The following is a 26928-nucleotide window of genomic DNA, read 5'->3' as shown; positions in this document are numbered from 1 at the left end:
GCCAGGGAGGCGGCCTCTGCATTTCTGAAACCATCGAAATGACGAGGCCTATTATCAAACACTTGCCCCCTCTCCTAAGCACGAACTATCTCGATCCGTCTAGCAATATCTATAGCCTTCTTGAAGGTAATATCATCTCTAGTCTCCTTGGCCATTTGTAGCCTAATAGTGAAAGTGAGCCCATCAATAAATCCCCTCACTCTCTCCCTCTCAGTAGGAAACAAGAAAATGACATGGGGATCTAGGTCCATAAATCGAGTCTCGTACTGGCCAATAGTCATACTACCCTGCTGAAGACGCTTAAATTGCCTGTGGTAATCCTCTCTCAAAGTGACAGGGATGAACATCTCTAGAAATAACTGTGAAAACTGATCCCAGGTAAGTCAGGAGAACCAGCTGGTCTAGTCAACATATAACCTCTCCACCATCTCTTGGCAGAACTAGTCATCTAAAACACTACAAAATCGACCCCATTGGTCTTAACTATACCCATGTTTCGCAGCACCTCATGGCAACAGTCAAGATAATCATGTGGGTCCTCAGAAGGTGCACCACTAAAATGAATAGGGAAGATCTTGGTAAACTTATCCAACCTCAACAAAGCCTTTGTAGACATACTAGGCTTATCATCGGCCTATGTCGTAACAACCGGCTGAACCACCCCAACTGGCTGGGCTGCTAGAGTCTGATACTAGGGAGCCACCTGCTCCGGTGTATGAGTAGTGGGAGTCTCTGCTCCTCCCCCAGCCTGAGAGATGGATGGTACCACCAAGAATGTGCCGGTATGGGCCACACTTTCCATAAGGCCCACCAAACGGACTAGAGCGTCCTGAAGCACTACAGTGGCTATGAACCCCTCTAGGACCTGAGCTGGTCTGACGGGTATAGTTTGAGTTGGAACCTCCTCTTTGGAATCTACTTGATGCTCCACTACGGGTGCTGTTGATCGAGACCTAGGTTGAGATCTACCTCTGCCTTGGCCTCTGGCGCGACCTCAGCCTCGACCTATTACCTTGCTAGTAGCTTCCATAGGGGGCTCTGGCTCCTATACAGCTGTAAATGCAGTATGTGCTCTCGCCGTCTGCGATAGAACAAGAATAGAAGGGTTAAATTATCAATTATAGAATAAAAACACACGATAAAGAAGGAAATAAGTGAAATTTTTCCTAAACTCCATATCCTCTAAGTACAGACGTTTCCGCGCCAATCCTCTACACTGTACTAAGCTTGCTCATGACTCATGAGACCTAGGCAACCTAGTGTTCTGATACCAACTTATCACGACCTAGAATTCCTACCCTCGGGGCCGTTATGGCACCTAACATTTCTAACCATTTAAAAAACCAATTAAATGAGACAAAGAGACAAAAATAAACTAAAATAAAACTAAAATTGAGTGAATAAGCTAAAATATCATCGACATCTAGCTACAATCCCAGAACTTGTGTTACAAGTACACGAGCGACTAGAATAATACAAATAATGATTTGAAAGGAAATAAAACTTTCTAGAATGAAATAAACAGCTAGGATTAGGTACAATGGGACATAAGGGCTTTGAATGTCGTGCAGTTGTACCTCAAGTCTGCAAAATCTACACAAGAAGTGCAGAGTGTATTTTGAGTACAACCGACCTCATGTACTCTATATGTGCCGAGCCTAACCTCGACGAAGTAGTGACGAGGTTAAAGCGGGTCACCTGCAATAACTTGTACGTAGTATAGTAATAATAACACGAAAGAACCACAAATAAAGTAAGGCAGTTAAATAATGAAAACAACTCAATCTTTGAAATTAGTAAAACTAGAAACATCGTTCCTCAGAACCTCGCATGAAAACACTGAAAGCTAACACAATGCAAAATTGGATACAAAATACACAATCCATTGTGGCACGCAACCCGATCCCACCGTAGAAATATAATCCTCCTTTATTTCATGATATCCAATATCAGGAATAACATGTAAAATCCTTTGTGGCGCGCAACCCGATCCCACCATATAATCAGAGTCAATATCATAATCCTCCCTTATTTCACCATATCAAGTTCACATATAAAATCAGTTGCGACGTGCAACCCAATCCCAGCAATTTAAACATCAATCCTCCCTAATTCCACATGCTTCGGCGTGCAACCCGATCCATAAACAAAATCAATAAAAGTAATCAATTCACAAGAATATCAATAAAATCAATGGGTGTTGATGGAAATGGAAGAAAATAAATTAAAGTACACTAACCTATGAATTGGTGATAAATTTTCTGTTCAAAATCGCCTTAGGCCGAGCTCTAATGAGAAAATGGTAAAAATGGTAGAAATCCCATTTTTGGGATATTTAATTGATTGGGCATCAGGCCTTCTTCGCGTTCGCGAAGCACAGCAGCTAGAATGGCCTATACGTTTGCGAGGTTCCTCATGCGTTCACGAAGGCTTCTCCCTCCAGTCCTTCGCATTCACGAGCCAGTGCTCGCGTTCGCATAGAGTAACAGCGACGCCCCCTTCCCAAGCCCATAACCCTACTTGTTCGTGGGAGGCTAGTTGCATTCGCAAAGGGTAAATCCCCCAATGCTCCGCGTTCGCGACCTAGCTGTCGCATTTGTGATGAAAAAAACCACCCCATCCCTAGTTTCCCCTTCGCGATGGCGAAGCACAAAGCATCAGGGGACAACAACAGTGAAAAACCAACAATGGCCTAAGTCCAAAAATCACCCGTAGCATTTCCGGAACGCACCCGAACCCCTAAGGCTGCAAACAAACATGTAGCAAAGTGTAATAATATCATACGAACTAGCTCGTGTGATTAAAATATCAAAATAATACCTAGAACCACGAATCGGATAACAAAACAATTGAAATTCTCAATGAAACTCAAGAACATAAAATTTTATAACTGAACATTCGAATCACGTCAAATCAACTCCGTTTTGCACCAAAAAGTTGCAGACAAGTCATAAAAACTGAAATGAACCTATACCAAGTTCCGAAACCAAAATTCGAACCCGGTAGCAACAAACACAACCTATGGTCAAACTTAGGAATTCTTTAAACCTTTAAATTACTAGATTTCAACAAATCACGTTAAATCAAGTTAAGGACTTTAGAATTCGATTAGAGGCATACGCCTAAGTCCCAAATCATGATACGGATTCATCGGGACCTTCAAAATACTGATACGGGTCCGTTTACCGAAAATGTTGACCGTAGTCAACTTAAATGAGTTTCTAAGGCTAAATTTCACTTTTTCATATATTTTTCACATAATACAATTCCGAAAAAAGACATGGACTGCGCACGGAATCGAGGAAGGTCAAACTAATCTATTTGAGGTCTAGGAATACATAAATGAAGGGTAAAACTATAAATGACCTGTCGGGTCATCATAGGACCGCTCATAAAACCCCATGCTTTCTAAGGCTAAACTCTTTGTCATTTTCCTCAAGTTCAAACTATAATCCCATTATATCTGAATCACATCCAAGGCCCCTTGGACCCCATCGAAATATACCAACAAGTCGTAAAACAAGATATGAACTTAGTCGAGGTACCAAATCATATAAAATAACATCAAAAACTTGAATCACACTCCAATTCAAGCCTATTGAAACTAATGGATTTCCAACTTCTACAATCAATTCCGAAACCTCTCTAACCAACTTCGATTGACCTTAATTTTTGAACAAAAATCATAAGTGACGAAATGGACATATTCTGACTTCAAGAACCAAAACCCGAGCATAGTAACAACAAAGTCAACTTTCGATCAAACTTCTCAACTTTCCAAACTTCAAATTTTCCATCTTTCGCCAATTCAAGCCAAAACGACCTCCGAATCAGTACCCGGACATGCTCCCAAGTTCAAAATTACCATACAGAGCTATCGAAGCCATCAAAATACTATTTCCGATTCATTTACACAAATGTCAATATCTGGTCAACTCTTCCAACTTAGGCTTCTAACCTTTGCCTAAGTATTCCAACTCATTTTAAAACATCGTTGAACCAAACTGTGATGACCCAAAAGGTCATTACTGTCCGGAATGCTTTTATGTGGAAATTTGATAAAAATGCCAATTATGCCTATAAAATTGAATATAAGTTGAATTTGGTCAACATTTTACATAAACGGACTCGGACCCATGATTTGACGGTCCCGGAGGGTACGTAGAAAAATATGGAACTTGGTCGTTTTCCCGGAATCAAATTACAAGGTCCCAAGCCCGACAAATTAATTTTTGAAGAAAATTATTTAACTGAAAGTTTAAGTGTTTTTGGAAATTTAAATGTATTTGAAATTTTATGGTATCGGGCCTGTATTTTGGTTTCAGAGCCTGGTACAGGTCTTATATGGTATTTAGGTTGAGCCTATAAAATTTGGTAAGAAACGGACTTGATATGACGTGAATTGGACCCTCGGTTGTTAAAATTTGAACTTAAGAGTTATGGAGATTTTTCATTGATTTTGAGGCTAAACTCGTAGTTTGAGGTGTTATTTTGGCAATTTGATTGCACGAATAAGTCAGTATAATGTTTTTAGGTTAGTGTGCATGCTTGGTTTGGAGCACCGAGGGCTTGGGTGAGTTTCGGATAGGCCACGAGATGTTTTTACAATTGGGAAAAGTTGCAGATTTGCTGCTCCTAATGCACACACCTTTTGTGAATTGCGATCGCGTAGTAACTCTCTCGATAGCGAAAGAGAAATTGGGACTGGGGTGGATTTGTTCTACGCAAACGCGTAACATAGACCGTGAAAGTGGAGCACTGGGAGGGCTGCTCTACGTGAACGTGACCTATTGCACACGGACGCGTATTATAAATTAGAGATGGGCTGGGAATTTGTCGTTCTTCTACATGAACGTGTACGCAGGTCCGCGAACGCGAAGGTCAAGGGGGACAACCCTTCATGAACGCGTAGCAGAACTCGTGATCATGTAAGTCCTCAACTGGCAGCCTTTTGCGAACGCGGCAGGCCCATCGCGAATGCGATGAAGGCCTTCCTAGTCTTTTAAAACAGTAGCAAAAACAGGCAAAACCCATATACTCCATATTTTCGAACTCCCAAGACCTAGAGGTGATTTTATTCACACAAATTCATCCCCAAAGTGTTGGTAATCAATTCTAAACCTTACTCTTTCAATTACCCAACTATTTTCATCACTTTTTAATCAAAAATCAAGAATCTTCATGGTAGAAATTAGGAAATTGGGTAGAGTTGGGGCTTTTTGAATAATTGGAATTTAGACATCGTTTTGTGGTCGGATTTCAAAACTAATTATATATTTGGACTCGTGGGTGAATGGGTGATCGAATTTTGGTTCGAACCTCAAGTTTTGACCAAGCGGGCCCGGGGTTGATTTTTAAATTTTAGGGAAAAATCATAGAAAATCTATAATTAAGCATTGGGTGTGAATTCTTTAGCATTTATTTATGTTGTTAAAATCATTTGGGCTAGATACAATTGAATTGGAGGCGAATTCTAAAGGAAAAGCGGTGTTTTAGGCTTGAATTGGCCATGGAAGATCGAGGTAAGTGTTTGGTCTAACTTTAGCTTGAGGGAGTAGGTATTGTGCTTTATTTGCTATGTGCTAGTGTAGTGTACGACGTATAGGTATGGTGACGAGTATCTATACGTCGGCGTCAAGCATGCTCGTGAGTCTTAAATTATAATCGTTGTGTTTCTTAATAAGTACTACAATTGCCTAAATTGTTGATTCTCCGTGTTGAGCAAGACCTATGATTATCTTGTGGTATTTGTTTATTGTTGAGCATTGGCTCCAGTTGAGGTTTTGTTTGTGAAGTTAAGTGTTGGTACAAGTTTTGTTATAGCTGATTCCCTTGCCGGGACGTACTTATTTCTTACTGTTGATTCCTATGCCGGGACGTACTTATTTCTTACTGTTGATTCCCTTGCCGGGATGTGTCTATTCTTGTTGTTGATTCCTTTACCGGGGTGTTGCTGTTGCTATTGTTTAGGTGAGGAAAGAGAGATAAAGCACGAAGGGTGATAACGTGCACATTCATATTTAAGCATATCGTGAGGAAAGAGTTATAAAGCACGAAGGGTGATGCCGTGTACATTTTTATTGATATTGATGGATATGGCAAGGAAGAGAGATAAAGCACGAAGGGTGATGCTGTGCACATTTCTAATATTTACATGGTGAATAAGAGAGATAAAGCACGAAGGGTGATGTCGTGCATATTTTCATTACTTGATTACATTGGTGACGATTGAGAGTAAAATCATGAAGGGTGATGTCGTGGACTTATTGCCTGTTCATTTTCATTTCTTGTTGTTTTCGGTTCAATTACCTTAATTGTCTTATTCCACTATTACTGTGATTTTTCACGTTGGCACTTTTCCCCCATAGCATGTTACCCATCCCCCGTTACTTTTGAATTGCTTCTATTATTGTTATTCTGCTAGGTACTGTTTAACTACAGGTTATGTTAATTGTTGTGTCCTAGCGTCGTCACTACTTTGCCGAGGTTAGGCTCGACACTTACCAGCACATGGGGTCGGTTGTGCTGATACTACACTCTGCACTATGTGCAGATCCCGGTGCTGGAGCTTTTGGACCACAGTGAGGTTGCTGATTTTAGTCCAGCGACGGAGACCCGAGGTAGTCCTGCAGACGTCCACAGGCCTTGGCATCCCCTCCCTATCTAGTTTTCTTATGTTCTTTACTATTTCAGAGACAGACATGTATTTATTTTGTTCGGACCCTATTGGTAGTATTCTTAGATAGTCCGTGAGTTTATGACACTAGTTCTAGGTGGTTATGTTTATGGATTCATTTTGGTATTAGCTTAAATTGTTAAATTTCCTTCTTCCGCATTAATATTTTTCCCTGATTATGATATGTTGACTTAAAATTGTTAAGAGGTTTAAAATAAGAAGGGTAAAAAAATTGGAATAGTTGGCTTGCCTAGCTTTCACTAGTAGGCGCCATCACGACTCCCGAGGGTGAAAATCCAGGTCGTGACACAAACCAACTACCTCAACAAGTTAAATAACAACAAATGAATATAGAATAAGAAATAAATGTAGAAACGCAATTTTAATACTCAAAATGACCGGCCGGGTTATTACATTTACCACGGCAAGTTAAACCAACCTTCTGGCACAGGCTTTTCTCTAGAAATCTCCTCCAACTGGCTCAAATCTAACCTAATAATACTTAAGGCCAAATAAATCCATAAGAATCGATTCCACATAATAAAGCTTGAATAGTTAATTTATTCTCAAAAATCCAGTAAAAGTAAACTTGGCACCACAGGGTCAAAATCCGAGTTTAGGGATAGATTTCGTTTACCAATAACTCTACGCCCAATTATATGCTTAGTTTTTAAATCCAAGTCAAAATCGATGCTCAAAACCTCAATTTATACTCTCTTAAGTTGTAGAGAAAATTCCAAAATATCACTATAAAATTTTATGTTTTAAATGTAAAAATACATAAGGAATCAAGGTATATGATCAAATCCAAGTAAAAATTACTTGCCCTCAAGATTTTAGTCAAATCGCTCTTTAAATACTCCTCTCATTCTCCAAAACTTATAAATGTGAAAATGGGTTAACTCTCAAAATTTAGCTTAAAATACCCTACCAGCGCTACCCTTTGCGATTATGGTAATAGCCCTGCAATCGCGAATCACAATCAGCCACCGCCTGTCCTCTTTTGCGATAGCAGGCAGCCCCTCACAATCGTGAAAGTTTGCCTAACTTCCCTACGCTCCCCCGCGAACACAATACCAGCGACCTCCAGCCTTCGCGAAAAGAAACTCCCCTTCTGCGAAGGCGAAACACAATAGCACTCAGCTCAATCCTTCAGTGCGATCGCGAGAATTGCTCCACGATCGCGTAGTTGACCATACACCGGCAAAACCAACAATCTCAAAGAGTTCGGGGTGGTCCGAAACTCACTCGAGTCTTCCCGGACCCGGTCCAAATATTTCAACAAGTTAATAAATACAATCCGGACCTATTTGTGGTCTCAAAACATATGCGAAATTACTACATCTAAGAATCAAGGACCAAACCGCATGTTGAATTCTTGTAAGTTCATAAGTTCTAAACTTCTAACCAAGCATCGGATCGTGCCTAAACATCTTGTATCTTAACCAAACTTCACACCCAAGATTCATTCAATAACACAACCTTGTCCTCAATACTGGAACAATAATTGGATCCCGATAATATCATCGTCAACTATCAATCAAACTTATGAACTCTCCAATTCTACAAATTGCTAATTTTTAGAAAATAAAACCAAAATCTCCTAGGAACATCCAAAACCAAATTCGATCATACGCCCAAGTTCAAATCACCATATGAACCTATTGGAACCTTCAAATTCAATATGGGATCATTTTCACCAAAGCCAAACTTACGTCAGCTCTTCCAGTTTTAAACCTCAAACTAGGAACAAAGTATTCTAAATCACACCAGAACCTCACGAAAATCAAACCACCATCCCCACGGCTCGTATAATTTCAAATGAACTTACGGAAAGCATCAAATAGCAAATGGGGTTCTAGAATTCAAACAACCGGTCGGATTGTTATAGTATTGTTTAATAAAGTATATTGCGAAGTTGAAATTTAACTTTGTTCAAACTTTTCCAAATATATTCCAAATGATCATAAATTTAAAATAAAAAAAATTAAAACATCCCACTTCCTTCCTTCCCTGTTTATAATGCCTGTCGTCTCGTTATTATAATATGCTATCATCTAGTATTTTATGTTATGACGCTTTAACGATGCAACAAAGCATTGACATATCTAATATCACCATGTCATCTTTATCAAGATCCGCTTGTGACATAATTATCTTCATATGTAATGTTATTAGTTAACATTAAGAAATAACTAGAACTAGTATTATCTTAATACTATTTTTATTTAGCCACGGGCCAGCCCGATCCATCCTCGTTCAAATCTCACGGGCCGCATAATTGGAACGGGCTGAAAAGCCTCGTTTTTAGGTAGGTTATAAATTTTTTAACACAACTCATAATTTTCTAGGACTAAGTCCATATTAACGGTTCTACTCTTGAGGTAGAAAAATTTACTTTTACTATTTTTCCAAAATACATATTTTATACTGAAAGTAGGCCACTAGACAGTTTTGTGCCAATTTTTTAAAGCCTAATGATTGTTAATTGTAGTTTTCACTTAGATATTGGCAGTTTTTAACTCATTTCTGTGTTTTTAAGCAAAAGCATATCCACGCACTCAAAATTGTCTATAACTTTCGACGAATAAATTATTTATTCTACTAAACTCAATTAATCTTGTTTAGGTACGTACGCACAACTCATGATTAGTACTCATTTTTTTACTACTCCTAATAATGGGAACATAACAAACCCGAAAATCCACTAATTGTATACTAATTTAATTAAGAACTATATGCTAAATCAACACGTTCTTCACGAAATTTGCAACTCTTTATACCCTACCAAATACCAACTAGTGCTCTTTCGACCGAGTGATTTTACTGTGTGACTCACATGGCTGATATTAGTTGTGTGAGCCTTTTTTTTATCACACACATTTGTGGACTCATATCTTATACATTTGGGTCCACAAAATTTTCGGACCATAAAGTTGTAACACAAAAAAAAGGCCTCACACAACTAGCGTCTAGCGTGAGACACAAAATAAAAAAAATCGCAACCACCCAATGCCGGAACTGTCCAAACACCTTTATATGTTAAACATACACACACATAATATTCATCAAATGATAAATTTTAAAATTCATAATTGTAAAAGTGCAGTGGCTTTAATGGTAAAATTAAACCCATCATTAAATCTTAGTCTTTGCCCAATCCCCTATATATATGAATTAGAAGATCCCTCTATATTGCATGAGAAAAATCCAACCTTGCCTTCTCCAAAACCTTCATCCAAAGTAGTCCTTTCTTCCAAGCTTTTGCAGTTTGTTTGATCCAAAAAAACAAACAATGGTTACCAATGTTTTGAAAGAAAACTCTACCACCAGACAAACTAGAAAAAGAAGCAAACAAAGGCTTCAGACTTCAAACCTTGTATCAAAATGCTTGGAGGAAAATGGATTTTCTCAAACATTCAAAGACTTGTTATCTTCTCTACCCAAAGCAAAAGGTTGGCTCAGTCCTCATTTGTACAAATACCAAGGCTTTTGGCTCACAGCATTGCACTTACAAGGTACTCTTTCCTTTCAACACTGCTTCCAAGCTCAAGACTTTGATATTCTCCTCATCACAAGTCCCAAATCTGGCACCATTTGGTTGAAGGCTATGGTATTCACTTTAATCAATAGAATGTCACACCCTATCCTTTCCCAAGAACACCCTTTGCTCACTACTAATCCTCATGATTTAGTTCCATTCTTGGAATTAAATTATGCACAAGAAAAGAATCCCATTTCACCAAATTCTTCTTTAACATCACCAAGGCTTTATTCTACTCATTTACCATATGTTTCTTTGCCAGAATCAGTCAAGAACACAAAGTGCAAAATAATCTATATGTGTAGGAATCCAAGAGACACTTTTGTATCACTTTGGCATTACATAAGCAAGCTAAGGAGTCAAGACACAAAAATGATACCGTTTGAAGAAGCTTTCGATATGTTCTGTAATGGATTAACTATGGCAGGACCTTTTTGGGACCATGTTTTAAATTATTGGGAAAAAAGCTTGGAAATGCCTCAAAAGGTATTGTTTTTGAAGTATGAAGATGTGAAAGAGAAACCTTTTTTACATTTGAGACGTTTGGCTGAATTTTTGGAGTGTCCATTTTCTTTAGAGGAAGAAGAATCAGGATTGGTTGATGAAATAATTAAGCTGTGTAGCTTTGAAAATTTGAGCAATTTGGAGGTGAACAAGAGTGGTAAGACATTGTTTGGCAATGATAATAGAGTTTTCTTCAGGAAAGGTGAAGTGGGAGATTGGAAGAATCATTTGACTACTGAAATGGTGGAAAGGCTTAATCAAATTACAGAAGACAAGTTCAATGGTTCGGGATTGACGTTATAAATGGATGCTTGAATATAATTAAGTATTTCATTATTTGCAAATAATTAAGTAGAATATAGGCAAATTGCAAAATACTCATATGACTGGTGAAATATCTCAATAAACATGTCTGAAGAGTAATTCAAGTGAAATATGATTTTCACTGCAACTTATTTTCATGCAAATGTAACAACTTTCAAATATACTCTGTTTGACTTAACTTCGAATAATCTTTGTTTTTCATATTCTACCAAATATTGTCCAAATGCCTATGCATCTTCTTGTTTTGTGGTTTTTCCATTCTTAAGTCATGCAATATTTGTCTCAAACAGGATCTGGTGCGGCTTCAGATTTTCGAGAACATGGTTCTTGATAGGAAGTTATGGTGGGCGAACATTAAGGTTGTAGGTTAGGAAGTAGGAGGCTAGCATGAGTTTTGTCTTAGGTTGTTAGTGGCTTCAATTGTGTCCATTTCTTTCTTTGTAAATACCCATGTGCACCCAATTGCTTTCTTTCCCTTCGGGAGATTGGCAATCTCTATATATGATTCTGATGAAGGGACTGTATTTCATCATTCATGGCAATCCTCCACTTATCTTCTTCTTAATTTTGGACAGCGTCTTTATAAGTGGTAGGAACATCATCAGCTACAATTGAGGTTGCACAAGCAACAGTCTCTATGAGACGAACAAGTTTCGTTATTGTTCTTTTTGGCCTACTGGTTGTTATTGATTCAAGTTGTTGTTGAGGTTCCTGAGTTGGAATCTCCTCTACTGGATCTCCTTCCAGAGGGTAATCTTCATTTGTTTCCTCCTCTGCTTCTTGTGTAGGAAAAATAAATTTTCCCTCAAACTCCACCTGCTTAGAAGCACCTTCATTTTGTTTGGTATCTTCTGTTACCTTATTTACCATAGCAGATTCATCAAAGGTAACATCCCTGCTGAATATTACTTTCTTTGTCATAGGACACCATAAGCGATATCCTTTGACTCCAGAAGTAATTCCCATAAAAATAGCCTTCTTTGCCCTTGGATCCAATTTTGACTCTGTCACATGATAATATGCAGTTGAGCCAAACACGTGCAAAGAGTTATAATCTACAGCAGACTTTCCATACCATTTTTCAAATGGTGTCTTGCCATCAATAGCAGCAGATGGTAGATGATTAATGAGGTGGCATGCATATGTAATTGCCTCAGCCCAAAATTCTTTGCCCAAGCCAGCATTGGACAACATACACCGTACCTTCTCCAGCAAGGTCCGGTTCATACGTTCTGCCACTCCATTCTGTTGTGGTGTATGTCTAACAGTGAAGTGTCGGACGATGCCATCATTTTCATAGACCTTATTGAAATGATCATTTTTATATTCACCTCCATTGTCTGTGCGAATACACTTGATCCTCCTACCTGTTTGATTCTCCACCATCGTCTTCCATTTGAGAAAAATTCCCAGCACTTCATCTTTGCTTTTCATTGTATACACCCACACTCTTCGGGAAAAATCATCAACAAAAGTTACAAAATAGTGCTTCCCACCCAATGAAGGTGTTTTGGAAGGACCCCAAACATCAGAGTGTACATAATCCAAAATGCCTTTAGTATTATGGATTACTGGACCAAATTTAACCCTTGTCTGTTTCCCTTTGACACAATGCTCACAAAACTCCAAGTTGCAAGCCTTTACTCCTTTTAACAATCCTTGATCTGATAGAGTTTTCAAGGATTTTCCTGCAGCATGTCCCAAGTGCATGTGCCATAGCTTGGTTGCTTCTGCCTCTTTGTCGTCACTGGATGTCACTATCGCTGTCCCAATAACTGTACTGCCACGATAGCGGTACATATTATTATTCTTCCGATTAGCCTTCATTACCACTAGTGCACCGGAGCATACTCTCATCACTCCATTTTCTGCAATGATTTTGAACCCTTTTGATTCTAGGGCTCCTACAGAGATGAGATTCTTCTTCAAATCCGGTACAAATCGAACATCTGTTAATGTTTTGATCATTCCATCATGGTTCTTTAATCGTATTGAACCAATGCCATATGAGGTAAGAGGGCTGTTATCCGCTGTGTGGATGACTCCATATTCTCCTTCTTGAAAATCCATGAACCAGTCCCTGTTGGGACACATATGATAGCTACAACCGAGTCCATCAACCATATGTTTGATGATGTTGATGACTCTGTTGTAACTAATGAGAAGTTTGAATCATCACAATCAGCTACATTTGAATCCATAATGGCCTTTCCATTGTTATGTTTGGCCTTATTCTTCAACTTCAGACAATCTTTCTTCCAGTGCCCTTTTTCTCGACAAAAGGCACATTCATCTTTGCTGGGTCTGGATCTTGACTTGTATCTTCCCTTCTTTGTCCTCGTTTGTTTTTGAGGACGACCCCTCACAAATAGTGCTTCTCCTTCTCCGCCCTTCTGTTTTTCTCGCTTTCTTTGTTCATAGCTGTACAAAGCCGAACAAACTTCTCTGAGAGAAACTTCGTCATTTCCATGGAGTAGAGTAGTTTCAAGGTGCTCGTACTTATCAGGAAGTGACGCCAACAACATCAAGGCCAAGTCACCATCATCATAAGTTGTATCCATATTTTGCAAATCTGTGACCAACTTATTGAAACTGGTGATATGTTCATTCATCGTGGTACCAGGAACATAGGTGAAGTGAAACAGTCTCTTCTTCATGTCCAATTTATTTTGACTATTTTTCTTCAAAAATTTATCCTCCAGTATTTTCCATAATTTACTTGCAAAAGTTTCCTTTGTGTATGGATATTTCTGCTCTCTAGTAAGGAAGGATCGAATGGTACCGCAAGCAACACGGTTGATAATTTTCCAATCTTCTTCTCCAATAATATCTGGTCTCTTTTCTTCAATGGCAAGATCTAGCCCTTGTTGAAAAAGGACATCTAGAACCTCGTCTTGCCACATCCCAAAATGCCCGGACCCGTCAAATATTTCTACCGCAAATTTCGCATTTGACACAATTCTTGTCATAAGCGAAGATGTCAATGATGACGTATTGTTGACACTTGATGTAGATTCTTCTTGTTTATTGTCTCCCATCTTTGACCAAAATATTATTTAATAGCCGACGACACAATTCAAGATTATTTCCTTTCTGGTGTGGAAGGTCAGACTAAGCTACAACCACAGAGCATACTCAGACAGAACCTTGACTCAATTACCAAGATAAATCTTTTCTGATGTGGAAGATCAGACTATGCTGCAACCACAGAGGATACTTAGACAGTACCTTGGCTCTGATACCAATTGTTGCGGAAGCCAAATGTATATAGTGTGAATAAGTCACAACTACTATACCAAAAATTATGACAGCCACCAAATAATAAATAAGACAATAAAGCAACAATAAAGGGAACACCAGAATTTACGAGGTTCGGCTAATTTTGCCTACTCCTCGGACACAACCAATATTTTATTCCACTCCAAAAATACAAGTGAAATAATACTAAAGAGAGAAGATACAAATGCCTTAAACAGATGAGAAGGCAAATGAGAGGTGTGTTTAAATCCTAAACATTATGCCTTCTTTTATAGGGGGAAAATCCCCCTCAAACTCAAGAGCCCACCGATGTGGGACAAAGAATTTGCCAAACTTCAACAATTACGTTACTGATGTTATCTTTCTTTCTTGCTTCCTCTGATATTACTGCGCCATTGTCTCTTCTTATCTTCTTGAGCCGAGAGTTTATCGGAAACAACATCTCTACTCCTTTAGGGTAGGGTAAGGTCTCCGTACACTACCCTCCCTAGATCCCATTTGTGGGATTCGAGTGAATTTTTGTTGTTGTAAACAGTATTATCACAGCGTCAAACCAAATCTAGTGTTAACTTTGTTTACTTTATTTTGTGGTTTAAAGGTAACATAATCGACAAGACAAAATTGGAAAGAATAATTGCATTAAACTTTGAGTTTCCGAAAGAATTTAGGTTCAATCACCTAGTGAACGTAAAAAGAAAATTATATTTCAGATCACACAGTAAGCTGATTAATGCACACATTTTCATGTAGAAGAACATGCAGTCATTCACAGATTTCACTTAAGTTAGGGTAAATGGCTTTGTAACCTTCGTTGAAACTTTTTTGAAAACTTTATTTGCTCTTACTTTCTTCTTTCCCAAAATAAAAGTCCATGCTTTAATATCTGAAAGGTAAAGTAATTTAGCATAATATAAATTGAGTTAGCAAAAAATCTAAAAGATGTTAAAAAGTAAAAAAGAAACTGAGAAGAAGGAAAACGTGAATTATAAGCTACAGTAATGATTTAAACCTATCTCTATTGCGTTCAACTTCCTTTTCGTTGAAAATTATTTATCAAGTGTGACCATTAAAAATAAGCATTATTATCCAGAAGTGCAATTAATGGGTTAATACTATTTTATACAACTTCGTACATACAACATTATAGAAACAAACAAAGTATAGCTGTTAAAGTGTACCAGATTTTGGATCAAAATAAAATATATAATGCTTCAAAAGTTTTACATTATGTACGACATATATAAAATTAAACGAAATATAGCTGTTCATGAAAGAATTATCTGATATTAAATCATTTGAAATTTGGAGGCACTCTAGATCCAGCGATATTTTATTTCTGTCGCGATAGCAGAGAACGAATCTCTATACTGAGTAGGTGACATTAATCCACAGCTTTGCACACCAACATTTGTTTACTGAATTAATATGAATTGTTATAGTAATAATTTTGAGGGGATTAAAAATATTATAGTTTCCTAATTTAGCAATTTACACCATGTGTTAGCAATTTTGTAGCACCGTCAAAATATCAAAATGTCTTAATACGTTTTGGAGAATCATGAGAAGAATTACCCGACCCATGACTTGAAGTTAAAGGCAATTGTTTTTGCACTAAAGATTTAGAGGCATTACTTGTATGGTATGTCTTGTGAGATTTACACTAATCGTCGTAGTCTTCAACACCTATTAGCGAAAGGATTCAAATTGAGGCAAAATGGTTTGAGTTGCTTAAGTGCTATGATATAACTGTCTTGTATCATTTGAGAAAATCTAATGTGGTGGTAGATTGCTTGAGCGGAAAGGTGGAGAGTATGAGTAGTTTCACATACATTCCAGTTGAGGAGCATTCAATGGTGATAGATGTTCAAGATTTGGCTAATAGGTGTGTATGATTGGATATTTCTGATCCTAGTAAGGTTCTTGTTTGTGTAGTTGGACACAACACACCCATCCTTGTATGAGTGGATTAAGTCTCGCCATTATGATGATCTCTATTTACTTGTACTTAAGCATATGGTGTAGTGAAGCGGTGCCAAGAAGGTTGTCATAGGTGATGATGGTGTTGTGCGACTTCAGGGTCCACTTTGTGCGTGAAATGCTTATGGCTTAAGGGAGTTGATACACTAGGAGCCTCACAATTCGCGATATTCTACTCATTGAGGAGGGGTTACAGAGATGTATCGTCACTTGAAATAATACTATTGATGACATATGATGAAGAAAGATATTATTGGAAATGTTTTACGGTGTTTGAATTGCAACCATGTCAAGTATGAGCATAAAATCGAATGATTTGACTCAAAAGATAGTTATAGGGGAGAAAAATTGGGAGCACGTCACTATGGAATTTATGGTAGGCTTGCCACATACTACAAGGAAGTTCGATTCAATTTGGGTTATTATTGATAGGTTGACTAAATTCCGTGTATTTTATACTAGTCTCGACTACTTACTCTTTGGAGATGTTGGCACAGATTCATATTTGTAAGATAATTCGATTGCATGAGATACCTATTTCAATCATATCAGATCATGATCACTGTTCACGTTTCACTTTTGTAAAGTGGTACAACGTCATTTGGGAACGCATGTTGAGCTTAGCCACCTTTTACATTGTAGCATGTTGGTCAATCCGTACGGAAAATTTAGATCCTTTAGGACATGTTGGGAGCATGTGTGATTTATGTTTGGTGTCATTGGGATTAGTTTTTTCCTTTGTTGGAATTTGCATATAATAACAATTACTAATTTATCATTGAGAATGCACCATATGAGGCTTTATATAGTTGGTGGTATCCTTATCTTATATGTTATTTTGAGCACGTGGAAGCTAAATTATTGGGGGTGCGGATTAGGTACGATATGCCTTAGAGAAGGTCAAGTTGATTCAGGAACGTTTCACATAACTCAAAGTATGCAAAAGAGTTATGTAGAATGGAAGGCTCATGATATTGTGTTACATAAAAGATGAGAAGGTGCTTTTGAGAGTCTTGCCTATGAAGGGTATGATGAAGTTTGGGAAGAAGAGAAAATTGAGTCTGAGGTTCATTGGCCATTTGAGGTCTTAGAGGGAGTTCGTGAGGTAACATATATGCTTGCTTTGCCTTCTAGCCTATCAGGGTTACAATAGTATTTATATTTCTACACTTCAAAAGTAAAATAAAGGATAAGTTGCATGTTTTATAATCCAGCATGGTACAACTGGATGAGAATTGGCCTATGAAGAAGATGCGGCGGCTATTTTAGACAAATGGATCCAGAAGCTAAGGTCAAAGGAGATTGATATGGTGAAAATGCTATGGCGGGGCCAACCAAGTGAATAGGGTACTTGGAAGATCGAGTCATAGAGTTGCGGAGCAGATTACACACTTTTTTGACAATTTAGGTATTTTAAAATGGGTTCAAGGACGAACATTTATTTAAGAGATAGAGAACATAACGATCTAACCAACCGTTTTGAGTTTTAGCACTCTGATAGTGATAAGAGACTGAACTTAAAATCTGAAACATATAATGCATCTCTCTAAATTAGGTTTGTTAGTATAGTTGTCTTCCAATGTGAGTACTTTGATATCTATTCCCCGTAGGTATTTGTGCCCATTAGCTCTTAATTATTAATTCTTTTTAGATCATTTAATACCTCCTTATGATGAGTAATATGATGTGTTGCTCCTGAATCTTTTATCCAATCACAATCAAATGCATTGGATAAAAGGGTAGTTATACATGCCAAATTGGAATAGCATTCACTTGTTGCTGGAGGGTTTTTCACCAATGTCAACAATTGATTATATTGATCCTTTACAGAGAATGCCTCTGTGAATCTCAGCAAAATTTCTTGGTTCAGCACTTGCTGCATTGACATATGTTTTGACACCTTCAGGTTGAGTTTTCTTCTTGCTTTTGAAATCAGAAGAAGAACCTATAATTTTGTAGCAATTTTTCTTCACAAAGCCCTTGCATCCACAATGATCACAAATTAAATTATGTTTCTTCCCTTTTACACCTTGATCTATTCCTGCTAACATAGTCAATGACTCTTTATTTATATCTATCAAACCAAGGACTCATTGACTTTCCTCTTTTATTACTAGAGCATACTCCTGGTTTACTGTTAAAACTAGAGTTTTTCAACAGCACTTGGCTTAGCACATGAACATAATTCTCATTCACCCCACAAGAAATTGCAACAAACACTATTGATGAAAGAGACCAAATAAAGGTTTTGACTACTAATAATTACAGCCTCGGTGAAGTACAACTAGATAATCCATCTCATCTAATAAGTCTTTCATTCTGGTATAATATATTGTAATAAAATTAATATCTTGTGTTAGAGTTCCTATTTCTCTCCATAGATTATAAATTTAGGTTAAGTTTGATTTATCAAATCATTCCTTGAATTCACACTACACTTTCGACGAGCCACAAACATAGACAATACTCAACATCAATTCTTATGACATGGTTCGCCTGATCCACAAAAAGACTATTGTATTGCATTGCTCCCATTGAGCTACTAGGTCTCCATTAAGTGAACTCTTCACACATGTACTTTCTACAAAACGTAATGACCCGACCGAACATTTTAAGAGTTGTAGCCCCATTTCCTCATTTATCGTTCATCCCCTGCTTATTGTTGTTATATCACTAGCAAGGGTAGTTGGCTCAGGTCCGGAGAGGTTTCGGAATGAATTGAGACACTTAGTCTCAAGGTTGAAAAGGTTGATCGGATGTTGAGTTATGCGTAGACAACTTCAAAATGGAGTTTTGATGGTTCTGTTAGCTCTTTTGGGTGATTTTGGACTTAGGAGTGTGTACGGATTGTGAATTGGATGTCTATAGTTGAATTAGGCTTAAAATGGCAAAAATCGAAAATTTAAAAGTTTGACCGAGAGTGGACTTTGTGGATACCAGGCTCGTAAAGGGTTTCGAGAGTTAGAGTAGGTACGTGGTGTCATTAGTGACTTACGTGAAAAATTTGAGTTCAATCGGACGTGATTTGATAGGTTCGGCATGGTTTGTAAAAGTTTGAACTCCTTAGTTTTCATTAGACTTAAATTTGGGTGTGATTCCTATTTTTGATGTTGTTTGATGTGATTTGTGGACTCGACTAAGTTCACCTCATATTTTAGGACTTGTTGGTATGCTTAGTGGAGGTCCCGGGGGCCTCGGGTGGAGTTCGTATGGTTCACGGATCGATTTTTGAGTTTGAAAGATTGCTGAAGTTGGGAGTCTTCTGGTGCAATCGCACCTGCGGAGCTTTGGTCGTAGGTGTAAGCTGGGGAGCGCAAGTGTGGACAGGAGTGAGGAAGGTTGGGGTCGTGGGTGCGAAAGATTTTTCACACCTACATAGTGGCATATGTGGAGAGGTTAGGCGCAGAAGCAGAGGCCAACGCAGTTGTGGGAAAGAGGGTCGCACCTACGTTTGTGCAGGAGTGGAGCATGGATCGTAAGTGCGAAGGCCCGGATCAAGTGGTTCATAGCATAAGCGGAAGGATTGTTGCTTCTATGATGCCGCAAAAGCGGGCATGTTACTGTAGGTGCGAGAAGGCCTGGGCGATGTATTAAAAATGACGTTGTTTTCTTCATTTTGAACATTTCAAGCTCGAGGTTAGGCTATTTTTAAGAGGATTTTCGAGGGGTTTCTTGAGGTAAGTCACTTGTGGTTAGATTTATGCAATAATTATGCTTCCCCATTGATTTTCCCGCGGCTACGGATTTGGAGACTTTAAATTGGGGATTTGGGTGTCGATTTGGTATTGGATTTTGGTAAATTTAGTATGGTTGGACTCATAGGGGAATGGGCTTTTGTCTTTTGTGATTTTATTGGATTCTGAGACATGGGCCTGGGGGCAGGCTTTTGAGTCGACTTTTTGACTTTTGATTAATAACTTAGTATTTTCTTATGGAATTGATTCCTTTATCCAATGTTGATTGTATCGAACTGTTTGTGACTAGATTCAAGGCATTTGGAGGCCGATTCACGTGGCAAGGACGTGTTGGAGTAGGGATTTGCATGGCTTGAGCTATGTAACAGTTCTAAACTTGGTTCTGACGGTATGAAACCCCGAATTTCATGCCATGTGATTAGCGATGAGGTGATGCATATGCAAGGTGACAGGCGTGTGGGTGTACAACACAGTAATTATGACTCAGTCAATTTCATGGAACTGCATAGTTGAATAATCTGTTGTTAACCATATATTGTCCATGTATTATAGAAATTCAACTGCAAATCATATTATAAATTATGCTTAGGCTATGTGTTGATACTATAGGGACCCACATAGGTCGTGTTACATGTTAAATTACTTGTTAATGCCATTTTGTACTCCATCATAGTTCTTACTTGCATATTATATCTTTGTCTCTATTGTTCTTTATTGATACGTAATATCATCGTTGTTTGGGTGATTATCATGATTATTGGGAGTTGTAGAGACTGGAGAGATTGATGACTGAGTATGGTCGAGGGCCTGGTTGTGTGGATATTTATTGGGATCCAGCTGCACGTCACAGCATGTTTTATTTATTAATGGCATAATTGGTTTAGTATAGCGCTTGGGCATAAGGAGCCCCCCGGAGTCTTCACACCCATAGTGAGCGCAGGTACCTACTGAGTGTGAGTGAGAGTGCCGTCCACGAGTGCCGAGCATTTGGGAGAATTAAGAGACTGTGAGGGATGAGTGACTGTGAGCTTGGAGTGAATGGGAGGACTGAGTGACTGTTACTCTGAGAATATGCACTTGATTTCATTACCGTGTGCTTCAGTCGGCATATATCATTGTCATGTAGTTTCTAAGAGATACTATATCGTGTTTTAATTGAACCTGACATGAATTAACTGTTCTGGCTTTAAATGTCGAACTTAAAAGCATGCCTATTTTCCTGTATTGTATTTTCTTTAACTGAACTATCTCCATGAAGCTAGTCACTACTTTCAGTCCAATAGTTAGTCTTGTTACTTACTGAGTTGGTTGTACTCACACTACACCCTCCACTTTATGTGCAGATCTAGGTGTTTTCGAACACGGCGGGTGCTGATTATCTAAGAAGCTTCATCATTCGAGATTTCAAGTTAGCTTGCCGGAGTTCACAAACCTTGACTCTCCCTCACTATTCTTTAGCTTTATATAATTAGTTTCAGCTTTTCATAGACAATATTTTCAGACATGTGTTGTATAGATGATGTCGTCCAAACTCACACCACGATTATATGTAGTAAGGCTGTTAAAGCAATAATAAAACCCAACGCGAGTCGGGGTCGAATTCGCAGGGAGTTAGAAATGGGATTAGGTATACACCTAGTGTAATTGTATAATGTGTCTCAAATTGTACTTTCACATTCTTGTTTATTGTTTCTATTTCTACTTTAAGCTATTGATTGCAAATAGCAAACTAGAAGACAATGTTTTAGGTTTTGGCTGTTTTTCAAATGATAAAGGATCTAGGGTCATGATTGTTGATACCCAATTCTTCCCTATAATATTTTTAAAGTGCATACATACTTTCAAAACTATGCATTAGCATCAATTGGTATTTTTTCACAATTTCTATATATTTTAAATTAATTTATCTCATTATTTTATTCATATAAATATTTACAAAATTGCATTATTGATGATATTAAAACATTTCTTTATTTAATATTACAATTTATGGTCCTATTAAGTTCCAATTATTTCACAAATGGCCAGATTTATACCTTTTGGTTACAATTGCAATAATTTTGCAATTATAGCCCATGCATACATTACTGCATTATTTTACCATAAATTAGCCCATTATATTTTTAAAATATTAAATAATTATTATAAAGCACCGCTGTGAATGAAATTTATTTTTTTTCATTTGTTAATTATTTTATAAAATAATATTTATTCAAATACACGGGTATTTAACAAATAGCCCTCGTATTTTTGGATTTAGCCTAATTGAACAACTCAATTTCAACCCCTAACCCACTAATACCAGGACCAAATCGGTCAAACCAAACCCCAATTAAATTTAAACCTGACTCAGACCCCCTAATCCTGGTTGTTGATCTCTGAGATCAACGACCCGTATTTGTTCTTACCATTTTAATTCCAAATGACTCCCCCTCTAACCTAATTCATTCCTACCATCTCTGCCGCCCTCCGGTCCCTTCTATCTCAAACGCTCTCTACCTAAACCCTAATCCTTAGGCGCCATCACCGGCTTAGCCCTCCGTTCTATGATGTTTCTTTGTCATCTCAGGACTATAATGGCCTCCTGCTTGCTATGGTTCATCAGTTTCCTAGACCCTTGAGAATATTTTAAGGGACCTAGGCGGTCTGGTTTGCACCTTTTGATTTCTTTGCCTATTTCAGGCCGTTTGGTTGACCATGAGTAAGAAACCTCTCTTATTTTGCTACGAATCCGTGGTTTTCTAAGCCTATATTCTCGTCTCTGTTGTACTTTCTAAAAACCCTAATTTTTATCTCCGATCTTCTCAGATCTGTATAGATCTGAGACGAATCAAACATAGCTAACATGTTTTCATTGGAAGTTTTCTTGTTTTCAACTGATTTTCTCGTTTTTCCTAAACTAGGGTTTACCCTAAGTCATCTTCTCAAAAGGTTTTCTGATTTTTTGAATACTTAATCGTTTAAGTTCATGACTGATTTATGCAAAGGTTGCTCAAATCCTAGTCGATTTATGTGAAAACTCTAACTTTCTGATATTTTGCTTCGATTCTGAGTTTTCAATGTTACCAGCTGTATTGATCAACTTTGTATCTTTAACATACACGATTTTCCTTAGTCAAATGCATTGCTCTGTGATTTTTGCCCTAATTAATCTCTATTAGGGTTTCTGAATCAATTTTCCGTCTAACTTTTATGTGTTTATAAAGTTTTACTCAGTTTATTCTATTTATAAGGATCGATATATTCTTTCTAGCATTATTGTTAATCTGGTTGATTGATTTGCTGTTAAGAATCTGTATGCATGAATCCTGCCTGTTTCTATGATTACGACCCTAATTAGTTGTTCTTGCCTTATTTGATTGTTGTGTATTTACTGATTCCTTTACATGATTTTTTAATTTAATTAAACCTCTAATTATTTTATTCTAAAGTTTTTATTTGGGTTGATTTGAACTCATTTCCTTAATTAGACCTCTGATTCTTTATTCCTTTGTTTAGTCTGATTTGAATCTCTTGCCTTAATTAGTTCCTGTCATTATCGTTCGCTAATTGCCTTAATTAAGGGAAGACTACGCGGAAATCTTTGTATGATTATATTTTAAGATCCCTTAATTTTTGATTATTGATTCCTTTACCTTATTTGCTCTACTCTTGGATTACTATATAAACTCTCTTATTTTACTTTTTGACACGAACACAAGTTCAAAGAACACACACTCACACTCAAACTCTCTTTTCTTTCTCTGCTACTTGTGATAACTCTTTATCTAGCAGGTTTTAAGCCAAGGCTAGATATTGGAACTACACCTGCTTTATATTCTGCACTCTTTTCTTCAACTGGTATGTCTCGGTTAAATTTTTGAAACCTAAACTCTATGTGTTTCATTACAGTACTAGCTCATTAGTTGTGAGTTCAATCCTTATTTTTGTTTACCGACTTGCTTACCATGTCTAATCCTGATTTGTTCAATATGCAATTAGCATGTACAAGCTATAGTTGTCCATTTGATGTTTGTCCAAGCATGTTTATTCACCCTCGTCTATTCTCATTCACTGAGGAAATCATGTCAGTTACCTAATCTTAGTGCATGTTATTAACCCTACTTGTATGTCTGATTCTGTCCACTACATCCTTGCTCCATGTCTTGATTGTCTATTATCTTGGATAACCTGTTAATTCTATAAGCCCATAAATGTTCTATGCATTTTGTTGTCTATATGCCTCCTTGAGCCCTATCATGTGAATTCTATGTGTCCCCTATCCATTAACCCCTGTGTGAAATCTGTTTGTTGAGTGTTTCTAAATCTAGGTGTTCTATGACCAATTGATTGTTTGCTAATTTCAAAAGTGATTTGGTACGCTTCTCAAACTGTTTTCCATTACCAAACATGTTTCTATTTCTGAAAACATTTTTCACTCATAGAGTCGTCTCTATACTATTTTCCACTAAGTCTTTCAAATTATGTCAAGCACTCTCACTTTACTCCTAGATTATTAGGTTCTACCCCTCTGGTATGTGTACTACTTAGGGATCTTTGAGATCAGTTTGAACTCTTGCATACAATGGCTGGCCCTTCCCCACTACACATAATCAATCCCTATTTTGAGAAAAGTCTTGGTGTGAGCACTGTCCGGTATCCTTGAGGTCCTTAGGGAACTCTGACACGCCTGGACACAAATTGTCTATGAGATTTCTAGGCATTTGAGACTACATTGAAGGCCTGGAACTCCCAGGTTTATTTTGGGCATGCTTCAGGCTCCATTTAGTTTAGTTTACATCTCATTTATGTAATTTATGTAATCTTGGTCCGTAATAATTCTTTGTAAATAGATATTGGGGCGACTAGTAAAAAGGGAGGGTAGCTATATGATTTTGTAGGGTAAACTGGGTAGAAACCATGTTTTAGATTTTACATTATTTTGAGTTGCTGTAGAAATCATATTCTAGGTTGGTGTGATGCATCAAATATCATGCTTTAGGATTTCTATGCTTATTCGCATTAAACCATGCTAAATCTGTGCATTAGATACCCTGTTTTAGGACAATCATGTTTACTGCTTCTGCATATTACATGTTATAGTTAATCGCTTCACTTCTGATTCTGCATAAGTCACTATCACTTAGAAATCGTGCTCTTAATTTAATAATACTGCTTAATAAAACGAACATCTTTATGTGCTTTAGAAATCCTGCCTCAAGACTCTGTTTGCATCTGTTTTAGATCATGTCTATATAGCCTAAATAAACAACTGTCTGTAAAAGGGCTTAAAAATAGTCCTAACACAAAGATATCACGTCCTACTGTCAACATGCCTAAATCAATTTTTGTCACTTAGATCAACATAACTATAGGGCTAAATAACTGCCATATTATGAGTACATATAGACACACGCCTAGGCAAGCTTTTGGCCATTAAATAACTGTGAAATCACATTCTATTTATGTGTAAAATTGTCCAGGGTTAGCAGGCTATAAAACCAGTAGGCAGGCTGGTTAGGATTTGGCCACTTTCCCTTAAAACAAATGTTGCATATTCTGTATCTGTAATGTTGTTCTAGACATCATGTTCTAAGGCTTTTTGAATTTCTTTAAAATCAGTTGTTTGAGATGTGTTATATATCTGTTTATGTGTGGAGGCAAACATGAGCCCTTAACTGCTTTCATATTTGACATTCCTATGTGTTCTTTGTTGTCGCTTATATTTTACCTTTTAAGTACCTTAGGAGTGACTAGAACTTCCTAAGTATAGGGGTCATAAACGCCTCCAGGACCACAAGGAAGGGACGGGTAAAAGCACGCTTAAGGTTCATTAATTAAACTCGATTATATAAATTTACATATTGATCCGGACATTGTACAGATTGATCCTATAGGCTAATCAACTTAGGACTTCTCTTTCCAATTTACATATATGTACTTAAATTGCCTAAACTTCTTTGGTTTATATATTCTTCGACTGTTCAAACCTCCCTAATTTATATGTGCTTAGACCATCTAAACCTTATTGTTTGTATATGTATTTAGATTGTGTTTAGACTACCTTTATTTGCAAGTGTATGCTTACACCGCTTACTTGTTAAATGACTAATTCACATAACTAAGTTTAGCCGGGACCCACCGTTGTGGACCGCTAGGGGTGCCTAATTCCTTCCCCTCAAGGTTATTTCGAGCCCTTACCCTAAGCTCTGGTAATGCAAATTGGTTACCTGAGTAAATCACTCTAGGTGCCCTAATGAACTTTAATCCGTTAGATGGTGACTCTTTAAATACCCAATTCCCAAAAGAAAATGAGTTGTTCCCAATGAATGTCGAAACCCAGACTCCCGCAAAGGAAAAAGGGGGCACGACAGTATGGCAACTCTGCTGGGGACTTATTAGGCTCTTACCATAACGAACCTATTTTGTGAATTAGTTTCGAGCATGCCTTATCCCTTACACCCTCCCCCTTATTTGGATTTAACTGCCTATTTTCAAGCATTTATGATTTCCTTTATTTCCTGAAACTGACTTGTCTCTTTGTTTTTTTTCGTAACTGTCTTTCAATTATTTAAATACTGCATTTATCAATTTTTAACGTGCAAATACTTGGCAACATGTTATTTATTGCTACATAAATCATGCTCAACATCATATTCCACTCATGCGTAATCAATACTGCAGCAACGCTTGATGAGTGCTTGTGCTCTTCCTATATATCACCCTTTTAAATTTAGAAAGGCATATTTACGGTAAAACTAGTCAATTAGCGGTGCGTTCGACGGTTCCATGCCTTTCCCCTTCAAGTTGTCCGCTTGAGGGTCCCAGTCTAGACCTCTATAGAAACCTTACTTTTATTAATTGTATATGCATCATGGTCAAACCTAGCCAGGTCAATATGTTGTCCACCTAATAACTCTTTAAGACAAACCTCACCAAAAATTCCATCGGATTTTCCATAATTCCAACGA

At 37.6% G+C, this 26928-nt stretch overlaps 1 protein-coding gene across 1 annotated transcript; it reads left to right on the top strand.

Moving 5' to 3' along the window:
- Window positions 1-9848: 9848 nt before the first annotated feature.
- On the top strand, window positions 9849-11211 carry LOC107801942 (cytosolic sulfotransferase 12-like). The gene has a single exon (XM_016625359.2). The coding sequence runs from the start codon at window positions 9972-9974 to the stop codon at window positions 11025-11027; it is 1056 nt and encodes a 351-aa protein (XP_016480845.1). The 5' UTR covers window positions 9849-9971; the 3' UTR covers window positions 11028-11211.
- The last annotated feature ends 15717 nt before the right edge of the window (window positions 11212-26928 follow it).

This window comes from Nicotiana tabacum, chromosome 6 (genome assembly GCF_000715075.1).
Source record: "Nicotiana tabacum cultivar K326 chromosome 6, ASM71507v2, whole genome shotgun sequence".
In the NCBI taxonomy this organism is placed as follows: Eukaryota; Viridiplantae; Streptophyta; class Magnoliopsida; order Solanales; family Solanaceae; genus Nicotiana; species Nicotiana tabacum.
This window is presented reverse-complemented; position numbering and strand designations above follow the sequence as displayed.

Bases quoted from the DNA above. Each gene is read 5' to 3' on its own strand.
- LOC107801942 (XM_016625359.2), top strand. From the start codon at position 9,972: ATGGTTACCAATGTTTTGAAAGAAAACTCTACCACCAGACAAACTAGA.